The sequence below is a fragment of the Chinchilla lanigera genome, unplaced genomic scaffold (assembly GCF_000276665.1).
Source record: "Chinchilla lanigera isolate Chin_1 unplaced genomic scaffold, ChiLan1.0 scaffold00005, whole genome shotgun sequence".
NCBI classification, from domain to species: Eukaryota; Metazoa; Chordata; class Mammalia; order Rodentia; family Chinchillidae; genus Chinchilla; species Chinchilla lanigera.
In genome coordinates this window covers 14,288,722-14,310,870 of record NW_004955406.1, presented here as the reverse complement: position 1 = coordinate 14,310,870, position 22,149 = coordinate 14,288,722, and the positions used below count along the sequence as shown (strand labels likewise).

Here is a 22,149-nt window from a genome sequence, read left to right as displayed (position 1 = left end):
AGACCCTGATTTTCATAGGTAATCTCTTGAATTCCATCAGATTTTAACCTGATTCTTTCTTTATACCAACACTACCTAATCAGGACCAGTCTCTCTACATTAGTATCAACACCCACAAACCAATCCAGTTTCTGGCATTATAAGAAGTATGGCTTCAGATAGCTGTATAATCTGTTTTAAGGTAAAGAGTTTTAACTTCAGCTCTATAATTATCCACATGGATGCTAATAATTATCCACATGGATGTAATTTATTTGACTTCTCTAAATGTTAACTTTTTCATTTTTATTATTTCAGCTTAAAGGGTAAGTCTTCAGATGTGGATTAATCAATAATCTATTTTCTATAGCTTTCCATACTTTTTCTTTAATATAGATTATAGCACTAAGGTTAGAAACCATCTTTTTCATAGTTAAGATGCATTTACAACAGTTTCACATTTAATAAAGTTGAATACTGTAAGTGAATCTAATTTTTTTAATTCACATCAAACAATCTCATGTAGCATTCTGAACAGTTTATTACTAAGCAAACTTTCATGGTACTCATTATTCAATAATTTTTAAAAAATTAAATATGCAAATAATATTTAATAATTCACCCTATTTACCCACATATACATATACATATATACAAACATACACACAGGAGTATTGGAGAACATACATGCATAAGCTGGGGAAAAGCTTTTTCCCAAGTCTTTAAAAAGTAGAATTTACATTAAAATAATTTATGGTTATTAAAATAATGAAAATCCACTTTCTATACAGCTCCTTTATTGACTGTTAGGCAAATCTGAATAATCTTGTGGCTCACAATGATAAAGCCTTTGATAGCGATAACAATTGCACTATCAAAAAAAAAAAAGGAGGAAGCAAAAGCAGGATGAAAGTAGGGATGGAAAGGGCAGAAGGAAAAGAATCTCATAATAAAAACATTAAAAGATGCTCAGGCGACTGAGTTTTATATATTGCTCATATAATGCTCATTACAGTATGCTGCAAAACCAAACAGTCCACAGTAATAAAAGCTGACTCGAGCTAGTTATAATAATCTTATGAAAGATGAAAACAGTAATAATTTTAAAGTATATAAAGGCTGAGCCATGATAATTTTTTAATATAGAAATGGGTAAGTGGCTTCTATTTGTTCACTGTGCTGGTGCTTGCTTTTGCCACACTGCATTTTGATTATTACTGTTTTGAAGCAGCAAGTATATTAAAACTTGGGCAAGTGAGAGTTAACAACAGACAACATGGAAAATATTTCTATCATTCAACAGAAATTCCACCCTGATTTTACAAAACTGACACTACTAGAGTTTAAATTATTTTTCCGTGTTTCTTTCTTTACTACAAAACAAAAACTACATGTCACATATTAATATTGCCTAATGTAATGGTGTCATGGAATCTTAATTTTGTTCATTTAATATAACAATGATTTTATAATCTTAGTGATGAGCCAAAGAACATACTCAGATAATGTAACTTACCTAATATTGCAAGCAGAAATAACTGTGACAATTAGGTATTTCCTGGAAATATTTTCATTTTAACTTTGTAAGTACAGTAGATGATATTTCTGTATCCTGTCTCCTTTAAGTAATTGTACATAAAGGCTAGACAAGCTGTTTTATAATCAGACTATGTATTTTTATTATGTTCCTACTTTACAGGTCACATGACAGGTTTCTAAGAAAAACAAAGTAATTATTACACTAGCTGGGCAACTTGTATGTTAGCTAGATGTGGATTTTTCACTCAGTTGACTTTGACTTCGAATATTATTTGGTCTTTTTGAGGAATATTATTGCTACTTAAGTAATTATCTTGACATTAGAAATGAAAGATAGAAAGTGTATTATTATATGAACAGAACAAAAGGTCCTACCTGTTTTAACCTCATGAAGAAAGTCTCTGTGAAAGTCTTTCTGCTGAAATACCAAAATCGCTCATTTGCAGGGTACACACGAACTACTGTTTCCAGGAGAAAGCGGACAGGCTCCACCACCTCCGTGACTACCATATCCACTGCCACAGTCATGTATACTCGTTTATCTGTAGTAGAAATTTTCTAGGTTTTATGGTGGTTTTATTACTCCATTATTTAAGAATGTAACATTTTCTCACTTATGAAAGAACAGAGGTTCCTTATCATTACATTACCTACTATATTTTTAGTAACACTTTAGGTAATCAAGTAGTCCAAGTATATTTCTCAAGCACTAATGACTCTATCTCAGTCAAATATCCAAAACTCTCAGCAGCTGTCTTTTTCCATATTCCAAATCAAATTCATAACAAAAATAAATTAAAAAACTGGGCTGGGGATGTAGCCTACTGAAAGAATACTTATTAGTATGGGCAAGGCCCTGGATTCAATGTCCAGCATCACATACATACATACATATTTATTTTACCCTAAAACTACCAAATTTCTTAACTCTGGAAAATCAGAGATTTTTCATTCCATCTTAAAAAAGAGAAATAAAAGAAATTGTTAGGTTTATTTAATGAGTTATTTGGGGAGTACTGTCAAATCAACAGAGATGCACAGCTTCTCCATGTTAAACTTGTATAGGCAAAACATTATTGATATCAGACATTTTCATGCTTTATGCTTTAAGAGAAATCCCTGGAGATTTGTCAGAACCCTCATTGTTCATAACATATTTGCCCTCAGGAAATCATTAACAAAGCTCCAGTTAAATACTTATGTGCAGTTTTCATATATATGTATGTGTTGGTGTATGTGTGCATACATGTATGCACATATACCTATGATATTTACATATGAGACCTGACATGCTTTGATCCAACAGCAATATAGTGCTATTAGCCTAAATCCTAGTTATTATACAAAGTGTTTACTCGGTCACAGATTATATTTAATTTGTACATAGAATCTTTTAGGGTGGTTTCCACTGGTTTTCATTATGATAGGTCAAAATATGGATTTCACTTTATGTTATATACCTGCTTGATATTCAGTGGGGTTTTTGAACCTATAGCCTAGTCATTCCATACGATTTTATATTTTGAAATTTGTCCACAATTTTTAGTTCTTAAAGAAAAATCCAAACAATCAAGCCCACTATTAGAAGAAACGTTCAATAGTATTTTTAAGGCATTATAGAACATTTATACTCATCAACAGAACTTTGATTGATATACATATTTTACTTGCCAATTCAAGACAAAGTAAGATTCTCTAGATATTGTGCTTGTCCTAGAGGACTTTAAAGGGAATAATGAAGAGAGGTAAAAAAAAGTAACAGAAGACATGAAATATACTACTCAACTAGATCTCAGTGCAGAAAAGATCCAAGACATATGATTTCTCAGGGCCTAAATTTCTTCCATAAAAACCACGTGTTATTTGACTCATGAATTCTCGGAATAATGTGTAATTTCAAGGACACCATTTGCAAATTTTGGAGCAACATGCTTATGTACCACATAAAGTAATTTTTAAAATTTGAAACATAATAATTAAGACCTGAGTATTACTATAATAGAGCATTACAAAATTTTATTTTAATCAAACAAATTATAAACAAATTGTCATTTATGTGAGATTAAACATATTAAAATACAAAACAAAACTGAAGTTTGAGTTACATTAAAAACAGATAAAATTACTTTTACAAGCTGGTATTTGAAATTCTTATATTTTATTCTTCAAAAATTTCAACCGGCTTATTTTTCTCATCTCTGTATTTTCTTTCTGAATAATTTTAAGAAAGAAGTTTACAAACCTATCTCCAAAAATAAACTCTGAGTATAAAAATCCTCTATTGCTAAAATATAAAAAGCTAAGTTTTATATGATCTTTTTTCTCTGTTTAGTCTTTACTTTTAGACAGCTTATTATGTGATCAATGCATGCAATTTATTCAACTGGTAAATATTCTCTTTAAGGAAAACAAAATATAATTTTAATATTCTTCATTAACATACTATATTTCTATAACAATATTCACTAATGCTTCCTCTCATTAACCAAAAGTCTCCTGTGGATATAAACTAAGTAATATTAAAGTAAAGATAATACAAATTGATCTATCATATTCCAAATATAAATACTTGGTAGAATGACAACAGGCAGTTAGAGTGCCTCAGTGACTAGGACTTAGCAAGTAAAACCTTAAATTTAGTTAAAATGCAGATGATAAAAGGACAAAAAAATAGGCAACTAACAAGTACCTGAATGAAGTAGTAATTAAAAAAGATAATGGAAGAAATGAAAAATGTTATTATTTAATATTTATAAATTTCTATCAAACTAGACATATTAAAATTAAAAGGCAGTAACCCAGGGGGGAAAATGCTTGCTACAAAAAACATCTTTAATATACACTAATAGAATCTCCAAGATCAAAAGATAAGAATGCATAATTAATAAGTGAAAAATATAAGTAATCTCTACACTTGATATTAGCCAAAAGGCCAAAAAGCGATTATAGATAATATCTAAAATAAAAAGTTGAAACAATAATCAAAGAAATGCAAAATTCTAGCATTTGTTTGCTTTTATCAACTGTATAGAGACACATGAAACACAAAGCCCAAATGACTTCTATGTAATCTAATCAAATTAATTCACATGTCTTTTGGAGAAATTCTCTCAAATGGTAGGGGTTCTCTCTGGAAGCATGGAGTATTAAAAGCAATCTCAAATTCTAAATAAGAGTATCCTTATTTTAAATAAGCATCAGGATTTTTAAAAATATAACAAGACTGCTCATAATATAAAAATTTTTTAAATAATAAAAGATTTTTTAAGGAAAGTCACCTTTTGGTGTTTCTTCATTAAGTGCCAGAAATATTGGTGCATTAGGGTTCCACATGCCAGTGATAACATAGGCTTTCCCATCATAACTCTTCCCCATGGATTCCTAAAAGTTAAAACAGCAGTCAGTGACAATTTGCACATCAATAAAATCACCATTTTACATTATATCTTACTTAAAGCAATCCAACTTACTAAAATTTAGATTTACACTCAGAGGCTTTACTTTTATTATAAATTTTTTAATCCTTTCAAAGCATTTCTTTAAATATTATATCCCCCTACAGCTTTCCTCAAACACAATTCCTATGTAAAGATATGTATCCCTCAGATAGACGGAGACACATACACATTGAATCACAAAAACATAATATTAAATATAATATATGCTATACATTATATGTATAGCATGAAATTAAAGTAATATTTAATTTCACCTTATGCTAGTTGTCAAAAGTTCTCTGTGCACACAGAGATACAAATAGTCTCCACAGGGGCTGGGGATTTAGCTCAGCGGCAAAGCGCCTGCCTGGCAAGCACAAGGTCATGAATTTGGTTTCTGGTACCGGAGAAAAACCAAAAAAACCAAAAAAAAAAATAAAAAATAAAAAATAAAAACAAATAGTCTCCACAGAAACTGCAATACAGAATTAACTGAAGAAAGACTGATTTCATAGCTAATCATGGACTCAAAAGAGAGTATTTGTCTTTCAATGCTCTAATTTAGTATATCCTTAAAATAGCAATTTACTTTATAGCAATTAATACCTTAAATATTACTTTTCTATTTTTTATATGTCAGATACTCATGCACTCCCTTACAATCATAGATCAATCTCAGGAAACTAATAATAGTTTGCAATCAATACTCAAGTTTTTTGACTCTTCCTCTCCCTATCCTTACAGTGACTCTCTTCTTCCCATCTCTTCTTCCTCTTCACTGCCTCCATTGTAAGACTCAGATAGTAAATACTTGATTCTCCCTAAAGAAGCTAGTAAGTACTACAGCCAAAGCAAAGCCACATACAGATTGAGTACCTGTGTAGGGAGAGGAGGATGAAGGGTGCCCAACAAGGAAAACTGCACAAAAGCATACAAATATGTACATATGCAAAAGGAAAGTATCTACAGTACTTTGAATTTTCTGTATTTCCACATAGCATGAACAAAGTGCTAGAACGGTCAGATCAAAACAAAAACTTTTTTCCGTTATCACGCCCTCACAGATGCTTCTCTGAATCCCTACAAAATTGTGCCAGTGATTTGGTAATGGCTATGTACATTTTCCTACTGTATCAGTAATAATTCACTAATCAGGCAGTACAGCTCTTAGGCTGATACCCTTGCATTCCAGACAAGAAGTATGTTTAAGGCCATCTGAAAATGACACCTTCCTCAGCACCTCATAATCAGTCAAAATCAATCTATCTCCCTCAATATCTCTCTTCTCCTGCTCTTTTATACACACACACACAGCATGTGTGTGTGTGTCTGTGTGTGTGTGTATACCATGAGTCCCTTAACCTCCCACTTTCCTTCTGAATCAGGTCCCCATTCCAAACAGGAATGGATTTCTGACCCACGAATCCCAAACCATTCCTGGGCCAGAACTTTTGCTGTACTTGAGTCCAAAAAGATAAAAGATGAGCTGGACAAAGTATGATAATCCCTCTTTCAATTAATACATATCAAGGAAAGCAGGAAGTTAGAAGTGGAGGCTGAATGCACTTACTGAGAAGCCAGGCTGTGAGGGGCCACATATAAAGTTGTGTTATTAAAGTACAAAGTAGGAAAAAATACATAAAAAATAGCAGAGTATTAAATATTTGATAAGTGGTAAAAGAGAAATGGAGAAAATAAATGTAAAAAAAACACTAAATGACTAATAAGTAAGCAAAAAACAAAAACAGATACTGGGAGGCTGGAAGGGAAGGGAGAAGCACAGGGCGGCAGCTAGAAAAGAAAAGGGCAAGGGGACAAAGCAGAAGAGAAAATAGCAGAGTTTGCCACACATGTAAGGATTCAAGACTGCCTGGCGTACTGGATAAAGTGTGAAATGCATTTGCAACTGTGGGTCAAGCTTCTGATCTAGTGTCAATAAGCACTTAATTGTAAAGATTGGCAAAACTTCCTGAAGAATCTCTAGGACTCAAATTGAAAACTGTGATTCAGTTCCAAGAAACCTGGTTCTATTGGGTTTTCTGCTTTTTTGAAAATTGCCGTTAGTCTTCTCCTAGGTAACATCATAGCTATAGGTAAAAAAAAAATTATTGACCTTATTCCTACACAAGTTCCTTGACCAAATATATTGTCCTTATTAGAAGAAAATTCTGTCTGTACTACTTGTATTCCCCCTAAACTAATTTTGGTTTTTTGGGTTTTTGTTTTGTTTTGTTTTGTTTTCCCCCCGGTACCAGGAATCAAACTCACAACCTTGCACTTGCCAGGCAGGTACTGTGCCGTTGAACTAAATCCCCAGCCCCCTTAAACTACTTTTGGGAATATGTGATTTTATTTATATGTGTGTATAATTGTCTATTTTACTAAAAAAAAAAACTTCATGTATGACTTTCTCTTTAATAAAGATCTTAAACTACATTTATAGATTTATTAAACTAGAAAACTCACAATTCACCTTGCTTATTAGAAAATACTCTCAAGAAGGAAAAAAATCAGTACTGCTTAAAAATTGCTCAAAATAAAAAGCAAAGTTCCAAATTAAATTAAATGTAACTACATGCTTTCTCAAAGTCTATCAGAAGAAAGTGGTACAAGATTTGGTTTCAGTTTTGCATGACATTTGGGTGTGTCCAAAAAGAGCAGAAGTGAGCCAGGTGTGATGGCACACACCTGTAATCCCAGCACTTGGGAGGCTCAGGCAGGAGGATCGTCATGAGTAAAAGCCTACCATGGGCTACATAAGGGAGTTCAAGGCCAGCCCGCACTACATAGTGAGACCCCGTCTCAAAAAAAAAAAAAAAAAAAAGAGCAGATGTATTGACCCCCTTGGTTCTAGAAGCCAGAACAAGACTAATTAGGCAAAATTACTAGGAATTTGATTTCAGCTGATTACCCAGAAATAACTTTATAATGAACAATACTATTCCTCAGGCTTCAATATAAGGTAATGAGTTCCTTTTTATGAGATTTAATCTAGCCAAGGATCAATGCCTGTATTTCAAGACATCATAAAGATTAACATCACTCGTTAGTAATACATCACAACTGTTGATAATTGCAAATGCAAGCCTTCCTATGTGCCCATTTACTGTGTAGCTTAAGCATACTTCTCTTTCCAGAAGCATGACTACTGATAGGCCTTTGACTTTGATGCCTCAAAGGTGGAGGATCTCTCTGTTAAGTTAGGACAAAAGAACCTCAGAAAGTCATACCAGTTCTGTAATTTTATAATCTAGATTTAGACTTTATAGACAAATCTCTACCAGTGATTCATCTTAATCTTTTAAGCTCTGAAAGACCATAATTAGGACCCAGAATCTTAGACGTTTTTGTTGCCCCAACATTCCCAAAATACCAGTTCCTCATGGAACTTTCACAGCTCTAAAATGGTATGGCTTGTCTTAGGTAAAACCACACTCATTAGTGGTATGTTGTAGAGATGGACAGATCAGTAACTAATTTATGTTTTCTCATTCAATGTAACCACTGTCCTTACTTGACCTATCCAGGCAGCACTTGCTATACATTTCCATGGTTCACTGCTCCAACAGAGAGAGCACTGTACCCATTACTGTAGTGTCTTGGTTACACTTCTCTCATTGCTGAGACAAAATACCTGATGCCCAAAATTAAGGAAGGAAAGGTTTATTTAGCTCACAGTTTCTGGAGGTTTCAGTCCATACTCAGCTGGCTCCAAGGAAGAGTGGCACATGGCAGAGGGCAACAGTTCATGGTAGCAGAAAACAGCAAAAGCAACAAGAGCAAAAGGGAGGAGTGGCGGCAAGCAGCCTCTTCCTCTCCCTTACACTGTATGCAAACTATCTGCCCCAGGGCAGGTGTAGCACTCACACCCATGAATCAATCATAAACTCTAGAAGCCTGCCCCATGGCTGCATGAGGCTTTGGGAGGACATCCAGAACCAAACCATAACATGTAGTTACATACTTAAAAGTTCTGTTTCCATGACAAGACTATGAACCTACAGATGGAAAAAGCTGTAGTTTACTCATATCTGTAAGCCCAGCACTTTACACGATGCTTGGCACACAAACAGGTACAAAGATGCCTGCAAAAAGGCATTCTAGTATTATTAGATCAGGGTTGATATTGCTATGAAGTAATTGAAAGAAAAACAACATAATCAGTGATATTTAACTGAAATTTACTAAGCACAGTTGAAAAGGAAGAACACATGTAGTGTCTATTATCAATGAATAGAAAGTTTTCAGTTCACTAAAGAACATTATATTCACTCTCAAATGACTATTTCCTATAAGATTTCTATATTATAAAGTAAATGTTTATATTAATTGCAATATTAGAAGGTGCATCTAATACTGTGCAAAAGTTAAAATGGCTTGCCACTTTTATATCAAATACTAACTCTTGAAAAAAAAAAATATATATATATAATAACCTTTAAGGGCATTCTTTAAGTAAATATAGTAAATATATTTTGCTAGGAAAACAGAATCCAGGAGAAGTTCAGGAAGAGAAATACCTTAAAGAAAACAGGCATCATCATAACCCTCAAATTAATAATGCATTTTTTAAAAAATGAAAGGCACCATATTCAATTTGGAGATACTTGTTATAATCATATTCTTGTTATTTTAGGCTCAAAGAAAAGACATCTTAAGAAGTCCAACACATGAATAGATGGACATTTTCATAACACTATTCTTTTATTTGCTTTCAAACTGCATGACTTTTTTGGTTGAAAATTTCCTAACTCCCTCCCTCATAAGTAATTTTAAATCAGCTACCAAATTTCATTATTATTATATGCAGTAAGGGGAAACAATCCTGACAATACGACAAGCTTTTAAAATAAAAAGTACTTTAAATCTGTAAAATAACTACTATCTATACTTGGTCAAAGTGCTTAAGATTATCATTACCATATCCAGTAAATGCATGTCACTGTTCTTCACGTTTCGACCTGGGCTTAATAACATTCCAAAACATCTGAAAATATTGAGGGGGGGAAAAAAGGAGAAATAAGGTATCAAGATATAGAAGCCCAGAGAGCAAAACGCTTTCTTAATAATTATACAATCTTAATTCTGAATTACAAATATTTTTTGTTATAGGAAGACCAAAAGTAAGAATTTATTAAGATACAAAATAAAATCACACAGAAATCATAGAAATGAGTTATCAAAATTCCTGAATTTTATATGTAAAATATTACCAAGATCAGAAATTGCCATAAGAATGTCCATAAATTGTTGACTAAGAAAGAAAACAAGGTACTGAATACAAATTCATTTCTAGGGAGATAAGAGACTTTATTTGCCTATAATTATTCGAAACAAATAGGTCAAGATCAGAGAATCCAGCTAAATAAAATATGAGGTTTTAAAAACTAAGCACAAGACACTGTGTTCCCTGCTATTGTATTAGTGACTATGTTATCAACACACTTTCTGTTGCTAGAAAGCTTTCAGGAATCCTACCAATGCTACCAAAATATCGTAACTCTTTTTGATAAGCTTTAAAATTCAGCTAAGTCTAAATTTTTTTATATTTTTTAGGCTACATTAACTCTACCTTTCTGGTAAGCAAAGTCCAGAAAAGTTAAACAATTTACCCATATTCAAGCTGCTATTAAATCAGTATTATACCTCAAACAGCAATATAAACTGTCCTAAGTGTCCCTCTCACAACAATGCTTACTCACACGTAATAGTTTTTATCATAGTCTCCCAACAGCCAAGATATGTTGCACAGTGTTTTATAGAAAGGGTAAAGAATGTAACTAAATTAAACATAAGATGTTTTAAATTTCAGAAAGTGGCAGTTCTATGCTGCCATAAAGAAGGATAAACTTGAGTTCTTTTTAAGAAAATGTATGCACCTTGAGACCAGAGACCCCTAAGTGAAATAAATCATCCACACAAGGTTAAATATCATATGATTTCTCTCATATGAGATAACCAAAGAGCAAAATAAAACACAGCTAGTAGGAAACAAGAAGATCTTTTGCAAAATGGAAGGGAACCAAGAGATGAAGGGAGAGGAAAGGAGGGGAAAAAAAAGGGCTTAAAAGAATTAAGGTGTTATGTACATGTACCAACTCCCCACAATGAATGTAATCATTATGTACTGCAAACATGTACTGATAAAAATAATTTTTTAAAAAGCTGCAGTTGGCCAGTCAACAGTTCATTTTTCCTAGTAACATAGTCTTCTCTTAAATGAACAAGATAGGTAATTCACCTGATGCAAGTATGAGTTTAGTAAATATACATCTCAGTGAATACATAAGGATACCTTGCCCAAGACTTCCTTTTGGCATCAAAAAGTGATCATGCATATAATGAAAGATAAAGTTTACGAGCTCCAAGGACAACTATCTAAACATATTATTGTACTAATAAATATCATCTTCTATAATTTAATTTTACCCTATTCATTTCACTATGATTACTACATACCACTAGGATCTCTCATATAAACTCAAATAATAAACAGTCTATATAAATTGTTGCCTTAAATTTTTGGTAAGAAACAATAAAAGACTTACTTCTTTTTCAGATATAAATCTGGTCTCCTCAAGTAAGGCCAATGAGGACAAATTTGTTTCTCATTTTCCTACATACTTTTGCTCAACTTGCACCTCTCCTCGGTTTTTGCTTTTGCTTTTAAACAATTCTCTATATTATAAAGCTTTCAAGTTACAAAAATATTATACGCTCACTATAATAAGTTAACCAATACCAACATGCTATGTATTTTAAAAATAGTAACTTTGTCCATCTATCTCAGCCCCTTTTGGAATCAAAGGTAACAAGTTAAAATTTATTCTCTGAACATTTTTTCAGCTTCTTTTGAAAATCTATAAATACAATTTTGTTTTTCAAGCACTGCCAAGGATAAAATGGATCAAATTTTACATTTTCAAAGCGTAATATTCCCATATTATAAACTCTACCACAAAAGGATCCTTAGAAGTTTGAATTTTCCTGAAATGGCAATATTTATCACCTTAGTTTGATGATCTTTGATGTACTGCTCTAACTTGCAAAATATCCTGCCACCAACCTGCACTGTGACTTTCCAGAAAGTACCCAGCACCCTTGGGCCTCTGCTGCTTCTTCTAGAAAACAGAAGAGGTGTCATATATGAACTTTAGCGCCCCAAGCACTAAAGTTACATAATTTTTCTATCAAGCTGTATTAGTCATTTCCAAAATTATACCTCATTAAAGCACATCAGGCTTCCAATAAGACCAGCAAGAACTATTACGAATAATGTCAGGATTTAGGTATTATTAGTAACATAAACATCTAATTTGAATATTAAATGGTTCACTGGACAATTCAAAGCATTTGACCTGGACCATTAACTCCAAAGTAAGGTTAAAAAAAAAAAAAAAAATATATATATATATATATATATATATATATACACACACACATATATATATATATATATATATATACACACACACATATATATATATATATATATATATATACAGCTATCCCACTGATTTTCTAAGTTCAAAATAGAATAGAGGAAGAAAGTAAGCAAACAGACTATAACAATCTAGTATGGTACATTCCAAGATACCTGTAAGTATTGAATATTAAAGCAGATAGGGGACACACAACATTATTTATAATAAGAAACAGCTGACCTAACCCAAAATTTGAAATCAATCCTGAAAATAAGATGGTATTGTCACAAGTAATAATAAGCATATTGTATCAGCCACTGTTTATAGAATGTCAAGACAGATACTACCATATAATTATATTTATATTAAAAACAACCCTCATACAACAAATAATAAAATTATTTTCAGGCAGTAGAAGTGATTGGCAAAAACCACACAGCTATTAAGTCACAAGACTGCAATTTGAGCCTATTCTATCACCACAAAATAGTATGGTCTTCAAATCAGCCTGAGATTCCGAATACAAACACTGGAGAATATCCAAAATTGGAGATGCAAAAATAAAGGAGGGAAACAGATCCCTGGGAAACAGAAAAGATCTGACAGGAATATTAAAACCTACAGAGAAATTGAAAAAGCAGATCACTCAGAAAAGGGGAACGGGCACAGCTCTTTCTCCCCCGCTCTCAGCTCCTGGCTCATGAGAAAGACAGGCAGAATCTACACAGTCAAAGTAAAAGAGGGGACTCCAGAGGGTTTCAGGGAGAAACAAAGAAGTGGACTGGACAAGTAAACGCTGTGAGCTGCAATAGCTAGTGAGTGACTCCAACCCAAGCTTGCCCGCCACACCCTGTGCAGACAATGCTTAGTCGTACACCACTCAAGGGACAGGCTGTTTGAACCAAAGACTCAGGGCAGCCACAGGGTGGCTTCAATCTAGGGCTGCCAGGGTTTTGTTCCCACAGGGCCTAGGTGAGGGTGAGGGGCAGGCAAGGGAACACACGTGGTCAGGGAGCTGCAGTGAAGCTGAAAGAGACCTGTCAAGGGGTTTAAGGTAAAGGACAAAAGTCCCATCCCCACAACCAGAGTCTGTGCTTAGCTTGAACTGCTCTATATTTGAAAGTCACAGAATTGGTAATGTAGCCCTAATCCTAATGCCTGCGGGTGCCTGTATCCAGCATTTCTTTTTGTTGTTGTTTTGTTTTTAGTTTTGGTTATCATTTTTTTTCTGCTCTTTGTTTGTTTTTTGTGAGTGTGGGTAGTCTTTCAGTTTTTTTGATTTGTTCTATTTCAGGTTCTTTTTCTCTTCATTCCTTATCTACTTTCTTCACCAGTTTACTCAGGCTTTGGCAATTTTTCTTTGTCCTTTTTCCTTGCATATGTTTTTCTTCTTTTTTCTTTCTTTTTCTGCTTCTCCCTTTAAATTTTTCTTTAAATTTAATTTTTCTGTCTTACTTTATTCTCCATATGATTTTTTTTCTTTTTTTCTTCTTCTTTTTCTTTTATCTGCTATTTCTGGTCAGTTTTTTCCCCCAGGTTTGCCTAACTCTATAAACATCCTATTCCACAATAAGCTCTTTTGTACTGATTCTCTCTCTTCCTACTCATATCATTAAGTTTAAGGTTTCAAAGCTTTCCTCTTGCTTTCCTCCAGTCCCAAACCCTGCATCATTAATAGTACAAGCATAAAGCTTTTTTGATCTTTTGGTAGTTGCTTAACTCTATAAAATCACTACTGAACTCTTTCACACCATTAGTGAAGATGTAATTATTTCATTCAGTACACATCAGCTGCAAGTCAATACCTGGACTATCTTAATGTTTATACCTCAATTGCAGATTTCTTCTCTAGCATTAGGGTGGCAAAGAATTTGTTCTCCTGATAGGTTAATATTCCATTTGTCTTAACAGGGTCACACAGCTGTTGCTATTTTTCTGTAAAGCAACACTCAAATTACATTGGAGACATTAGCAACACTAGAGTACCTTCCCAGAGAAACTGGCAGTTGGGCTAACTACACTGCACTCTCTACTCCCCAATTAACCAAGGTAGTTGGAGACTGGGACTGTGGCAAAGGATTATACCTAGACACACCCAAAGTAATCACTCAAAAGCAATAAAATCTCTACTCTGTAAGAACCCAAAATCTCAGCCAAAATCAGAACAAAACTAACAAAGAAGCAAAATCAATAGAGATATGAGAAGACAAAGCAAAAGCATGGCTCCCAGAACTCCCAACACTCCTGAAGCCAATCCAGGGGGCTTTGAAGAGGTAAGCCACACACCCAAATTACTCAAAAAAAGAATAAGAGGAGATCAAACAGATCAAAAAAGAGACCAAACAGATCAGAGAGATACTCAGCAGGATCACAGATGATATAACTGAACAGATAATAGAGATAATAACCAAAATGTTTCAGGAGCTTCCAGAAGACACTAGTAAAAGCGAGGTGAGCTAAACAAAACAATACTGTAATGCTTTTGTCTAGATGTCCTCCCAAAGTCTCATGCAGTCATAGGTGAGGCTTTTTCAGAGATGGCCAGATCTAATGAACATGAAAAATCAGATAAACATCAATACAATTTTAATGGGGAACCTCAATATCCCAGTCACAAACAGACAGATCAACCAGACAAAACATCAACAAAGAAGTATCAGAAATGAACCAGATCTTCAAACAAATGTACGTAACAGACATTTACAGAGTGTTCCATCCAACAACAGGATGCACACTCTTAGCAGCACACAGTACTGTCCTCAAAATAGACCACATACTAACCCATAAAGCATGCTTAATTAAATGCAAAAAAACAAAATTATCTCATGCATATCATCAGATCATAGTGCAAGAAAGCAATGGCAAAATACACCATGAAAACTGCAAACACATACAAATTAAGTAATGCTCTCTTAAATAATCACTGGATCACAGATGAAATTAAAGAAGAAATCAGATAATCTCAACAATCAAACAATAATGCCAGTATGACATACCAGAATCTATGCAACACAATGAAAGTAGTCCTAAAAGAGAAGTTTATAACATCAGAAAAACAGGGCAAGCTCAAATAACCTAATGATTCAAATCAAACTCCAAGAGAAACAACAATGCAAACCAAAAGCTAGTATGAGGAGAGAAACTATTAAGATCAGAGCATAAATTAATGAAATTGAGAAAAGGACAATACAAAGAATTAACTGATTAAAGGGCTGGTTCTTTGAAAGATTAAACAAAACAGATAATCTTCCAAAGGAAAGAAAATACTCAAATCCATGCAGTTAGAGAAATGAAAAAGTGAAATCTCAATAGATTCTGCCAAACTCCACCTCACTAGTAACTACTTTGAGAACCTATATTCCAATGAAATGGAAAATTCAGAAAAAATAGATAAATTCTTAGATACATATGAACTACCAAACATGAACCAAGAAGACACAAAATCCTCAATAATCTAATATTAAACAATAAAATTGAATTAAAAAAAGCTCTATGAACTAAGAAAAGCTAAGATCACAACACATTTACTGATGATTTCTTTAAGAATTTCAGAGATGATCTAACACCAATATTCTTCAAACACTTTAATGAAACTGAAAGGGAAGCAATACAACCAAAGTCATTTCTACAAGCAAGCATTATCCTAATTCTAAAACCAGAGAAGGACCTAACCAAACAAGAGAAGTACAGGCCAATGTCTTTAAATGAAAATAGATGCTAAAATACTCAATAAGGCATTGGTGGTACAGTGGTGAGTCAATTTAAATTTATGAGCCAGGCATAAATTTATACGCTCACACCTATAAGCCCTGCACTCAGCAGGCTGGGCAGGAGGATCACTGTGAGTTTGAGGCCAGCCTTGGTTACAAAGTGAGTTTAAGGACAGCTTAAACTACACATGGAAACCCTGTCTCAAAAAAAAACAAAGAAAAATAAAACAAAAGACATGATATGAGTAAAAATGAATAAATAAGTAAGATTAGTGAATCAACGGAACAGGACAGAGCATGCAGAAACAACTCCAGCCACACTCAGCTACCTTATCTTTGACAAAGGGGCCAAATATTTCCACTAGTGGAAAAGTAACTTCTTTTAAATGGTGCTGGGAAACTGGCTCTCCACACTGGCCGAAGATGGAACCTATAACCACATCTCTCACCATGCACTGAATAAAAATAAGATGGAAATGGATCAGAGATCTAAAGATTAAAATAGAAACGATCTGCTAGAAGACAAAATATGTAAAACTCTTGAAGACACAGGTGTAAGCAAACACTTTGTGAACAGAACCCTGGTTGCACAAGAAATAATACCAAAAATCAAAATTTAGAAGTTTCTGCACAGCAAAGCTAACCACCAACAGAGAGGTAGTGGTGGTATAGGTGTTAGAGACAACCTACAGAATGGGAAAACATTTTTGTAAGCTACTCCTTTAAGAACTAATATGTAAAACATATAAAGAACCCAAAAAATTTAATCCCCCAAATATAAAGACCCAATCAAAAAATGGTCATCTGAAATAAAAAGATACTTCTCAGAGCAAGAAGTACAAACCACAAATACATGACAGCTGGGGAGCGCTGGCCCTTTGGGGCCAAGCACACCTGGCCGCACAGGAGCCCAAGGAGGCAGGCAGGCCGCAGGCACCCGCTCCGCGGGGTCTGCACCTGGAAAGGCAGGCAGCAGGCACCCGGGAAGTGGCGTGGAGGAGTGCCGGCCCTCGGGCCGGCCACTGCCCAAGAAACGCCATGCCATGGAGCAGCACTGACACAATAGGCCCACCCAGAGACATGCAAGAACCATCCCAACATGGAGAAACCTCAGGGAAAACATGCCACACAGCAAGTCGCTCTTGGCCCTGCCCTTGAGAGCCACAAAGGTCCCGGAGTCAGCGGAGGAGCAGCTGAAGAACAAGGACTCAGTGACCACAAGAGTACTGACGCCTGACGACTCAGAGGTGGAGCTGACTGGGGATGGGGGAGCCATTTGGGAGCTGGAAACCAGGAGGACCTTGTGCAATACCTGGGGAGACCCCCTGGAGGCCATTCTTCCCATAAATGTAAAGGCCGTGGTGGAGAAGTGAGTCAACTCCAGAGAAGTCTGCACCAAGACTTCATAGATTACATGGGTGCCCACCATTCAGATTTTGAAGAACCACCTTCATGGAGAAGGTACGTGTCTAGGTTATCTGCATGGGACACTTTGCACCTGATGGTGCTGAGACTGACTAGGGAGCCAAGGACTTCATCCACATGTTCCTGCCACCTGTGTAGATGGTTGGGGAGAGGACACTAAGTGGTTGCAGGATCCCAATGCGCTGGGAGGTTGGACAGAACACCTCTTTGCTTTCTTAGACAAGAGGCATTGATAAAGCATACTTCCCTGGATCCCAGTTCAGTAGAGGGACAAACTATTCTTAAAGATGTTTATTACTCAGTCAGTCCCAAATAGAAAAAAAACTACAAAAAATGGCTTTTGCCCCAGATAGCTCACTTGAGATGTTAGTAAGAATTGCCTCCTTAGTTTTTTATAGCTGTGAGGAGGAGGCGGCCAAGGAGAGAAAACAAAGAGACCAAGAAAAAACAGCTGCCTTTGTTGCAGCACTAAAAGAAACAGACCCTGAGTCTGATTCTCTGGGCCCCAAGAAGAATTCGTCAACTACATTCATCTGCTACCCCTGTCAAAAGCCAGGCCATCTCAAGAGGGACTGCCTTAAGAAGCCCCCTGGGCCATGCTCTGACTGTAAAGGTGACCACTAGAGGTCAGACTGCCCTCTGAAGCCAAGGGCCCAGAGCTCAGACCCCTCCTACCAGCTGGTCCGACAGAAATGAAGGGGCCCAGGGCATACTCTGCCTTCTTCCTCTGGCCAGACAGTTATCTTCAAGGAGGAGCCCCACATAATCATGATTGTACAGGAAAAAGTAAACAGCCTACTGCTGGACACTAGTGCTAGTCTCTCGGTCCTTCTTTTCAATCCTGGCCTTCCTTCTAGCTGTCACACCTCAGGGAAAAGAGTCACTGATGAGGAGGTAATTCGCTATTTTTCCACAACCCTTGGGCTGTAACTACTTGTTAGATCTTTCTTGCATATCTTTGTTTTCCTGAAAAACCACTTTGAAGATACCAACATGTACTACAGCAGCCATTGACAATTTCCTACCAATCTGTCCATAACTCTGTAATGTTTTTATTGTTCCTATGCTATTTCATAAATGGATGTATGTTTATTACTATGTGTTTTCAACAACCCCCATTGAGAATAGTCAATGATTATTTAATTTATCACTCATGTATAGCTCTATTTGTTTTCCCTAGAAACCACTTTGAAGAAACCAAAATACAGTACAACCATTGATAATTTCCTACCATTTTTGTCAGTAACTCACTATTATTTGTCTATTTGTTTTCCTGAGAAACTATCTTGAAGATACCAATAGGTAAAACAACAATCACTGACAATGTCCTACCACTTTGTCTGTAATTCGGTAAATCCCCCTATTACTATGTTATCCTTCTTTTACTTTTTTAAATAAATTTTAAAAAAAAATACTTGAGAAATTTTTCAACATCACTGCCCATTGAGAAATGCAAATTAAAACAACACTGAGATTCCACCTCACTAGAGAAAGAATGTCTATCATCAAGAAATCAACTAATAAAAATGCTAGACAGCTGCAGGGTAAAAGGAACCTTTCTTCATTACTGATAGGAATATAAACTGGTACAACGAGGATGGAAATCTGTATGGAGATCCCCCAAAAAATTAAAAGAGGAAATTGCATTTGAACCAGCTATTCCCCTTCTAGATGTCTTCCCAAAACAGTTAAAGATATCATATCACAATGATGTATACATACCCATGTTTATACCCACACAATTCATAATAGCTACATCTTGGAAGAAGTCTATATATCTATCAAAGGATGAATGGATGAAGAAAATGTGGTATTTACACACAATGGAGCGTTGTTCTGCTGTAACGAATTATAAACCGTAATTTTAAGTGAAGTAAATCCACACACAAGCTTAAGTATCTCATGGCTGCTCTTATAAGGGAAATGTAATATATAAAGTACAAAATACAAGACAGACAGCAGGGGAAAAAAAAGAGAAAAAAGTCATTATAATGCAGCATGAACAGTGTATCTAAAAGTGTGCCTTGATTTAGTATTACTGACTTTCGTGTTTTATATGTTTTTTGGCCTGGTAGTCTGGCTGTTAATCTGTATATATGACAACTAATGTAATAAGGATTTGTAAGACACACAAATGAATCTGATGCTGGCAAAAAAGGGAGTTTTTATCTTGTAGGCAGCCAAGTTCGGAAGGCAAATGAGTAAAGAAAATCAGGGCTCAGTAGCAAGGGGTGAAGGTCTGGGGCATAAAGCATCTATGTCAGAAAGGCTACAAAAGACCTCACTGAGCCAGGCAAAGTTCTAGCTCATAGAAGGAATGTGTGCATAGCTGAAGAACAGAACGACTCAGTGCAAAAGCAAGAACCAGCACATTAGAACTGAGAAGACAAACCCCATCTTCCTGCAGTGTTGCTCCAGCACCCTCTACTGTCACAACTGAGTATCATGCTTGCTACACAACAAAGATGTATGTAAAGTTCCAGTAGTGCAGATAGGTAAGAGGGCCAAAATGGAACCAAAAGGCAATGAACTGATAATTGGCATATAGAATATAATTAAAATATCTCATCTCTTCTAAGTACATAAGACAGGTAAGAAATACAAATCTCTTACACCAATAAATTAAGAAATTACTATTATAGAAATATACTATGATTAAGATTCAGAAAGAGCTTGAACAGAGGTCTGTAGACTGTACCAAAGTCAATCTTCCAGATGTGATACTGTACAGTGGTTACGGAAGATGTTACATGGAGCCTATCTGTACTATTACTTTAATTTCCAGTAAGTCTAATTACTTCAAATTAAAGAAGGAAAAACCGAATGAGCTCTAAGTCACCTAGAATAAATCAACTTATAAAAATATTATAGGAAACAGTATGTTTCTCATCATATAAAAAGTATTTCTTAAGATATGACGCTGAAAGGTAATAGTATTACATACACATTCTTAATACTTTCACTTCTACTGAGTGCCAGCAATGGAAGATGCTAAATGTCTGTCCTAATTAATTACAAGTTCTAATCCAGAGGTTGAGAGACAAGATACAAGCTTCCAATTATCCAATGAAATGACTATGAGAGAATGCTGAAGTTATTTTTGGTGTAATACCTGTTTTCCTAACAGAAAAAAAACCTTCTTAAGAGAAAAAAACAAGGATGGATAAATAAATTGATATGAAAGCTTTTGAAATATTATGCAGGGTATAGGTTATTTTATTTTCAGAAAAAGGATGTAGGAGAAATTATTAGAACATCTAATACCACCTAACAGTTGATTGTGCTAAGAGTTCATTGATGCATAAGAAAAGAAAACATGTAAATCAGACTAACATCTACACAACTTCTGATCAGTAACTTGGGCTTTTTTTTAAAAATGAAACTATAAAAACTTAATAGAGGCAAACACAGCACTAAATAAATTTAGCAAAACACCCTTACGGCAGTAAACATTCCAAGTTTGATCAACCACCATGATGAACGTATTTACTATGTACTGCAGACATTTTTTTTTATTATTTTAGTTTATTAGTACATACGTGTAGTACGTAATGTTTACATTCCTGGTGGGAAATTGATACATATAGATAACACATTTTAATTCCTGTTTTCATCCCATTTCCCTTCCCTCCCTCGACTCCCTTCTTTTTTGTATGCTTGTAGTACATGATGTTTACATTCTTTACATAACACATCCCAATTCCTTTTTTTATCCTTTATCCTTTCCCTCCTTCTCCCTTTTCTACCTCCATCTCTTGGTCTCCTTCCCCTTTGAGAATCTTCCCCTTATCTCCCTATTTCCCATTAGCTTTTACTTTATTCTTTCTAATAAAATTTTAAAACCACCCTAAAAAATTTAAAAATAAAAATATTAAAACTTTCAAAATTTTGATCAGCCAAAAAATTCAAATTCTATCATCCATTAACTTTAGTGACATGAAATCACACTTTAAAAACTGTAAGAAGAAAAAAGCTCCAGGTAACTGATTTTGGTACTCTGTGGATGGAAAATCTTTTAAAATACACACACACACACACACACACACACACACACACACACACGAAAAGGTATCTGTCAATGCTTCATGCTGTAGATTATTTCTCATTATATCGTTTTTGCAGTAAGCCAGCAAGTACAAATTAAGGACTGAGGTCAAAGACATATCTTTGAATTAATCTGTAAATGATCCAAGTACATAGGGGGTGGTCTTAACTCTATTGCTCCATATGGTATAATATACGATCACTGCTTTCTAGTAATGATGTGCACACACCATAACGTTAAGTAAAATAGATCAGATACACAAGCTTAAATATCTCATAGCTGCTCTTATAGGAGAAACTCTAAATATAAATGAAGAGCAACTTAAAATATAATAGCAAGTAGGGAGATCGATCTTTCCTAAATGGGATGGTGATCAAGAGATAGAAGGACGAAGCTGAGGCAGAGAAGAAGAGGATGAAAAACTAAGATGTGTTAAGTACATCTACCAACTCCACACAAGGAATGTAACCGTTATGTACTGAAATATGTACTAATAAAAAATTTAAAATTTAAAAAAAGTCCTCCTGCAGTAAAGACACACAGGGAACTGAGGGAAATGAATCCATCCTACTCTCCTCGGTGTCCCACTG

At 34.9% G+C, this 22,149-nt stretch overlaps 1 protein-coding gene across 3 annotated transcripts in view; it reads right to left on the bottom strand.

The window, feature by feature from the left end:
- Positions 1-22,149, bottom strand: part of Rabgap1l (RAB GTPase activating protein 1-like) — a 598,504-nt gene that overhangs the window by 504,182 nt on the left and 72,173 nt on the right. For all 3 annotated transcript variants that reach the window (XM_005374884.2, XM_005374886.2, XM_005374887.2), the window contains 3 exons: positions 9,876-9,942; positions 4,797-4,899; positions 1,894-2,060 (listed from right to left, as the gene is read on the bottom strand). In XM_005374884.2, the coding sequence (XP_005374941.1) occupies positions 1,894-2,060; positions 4,797-4,899; positions 9,876-9,942 (337 nt within the window). The remainder of the gene's footprint in view (positions 1-1,893; positions 2,061-4,796; positions 4,900-9,875; positions 9,943-22,149) is intronic.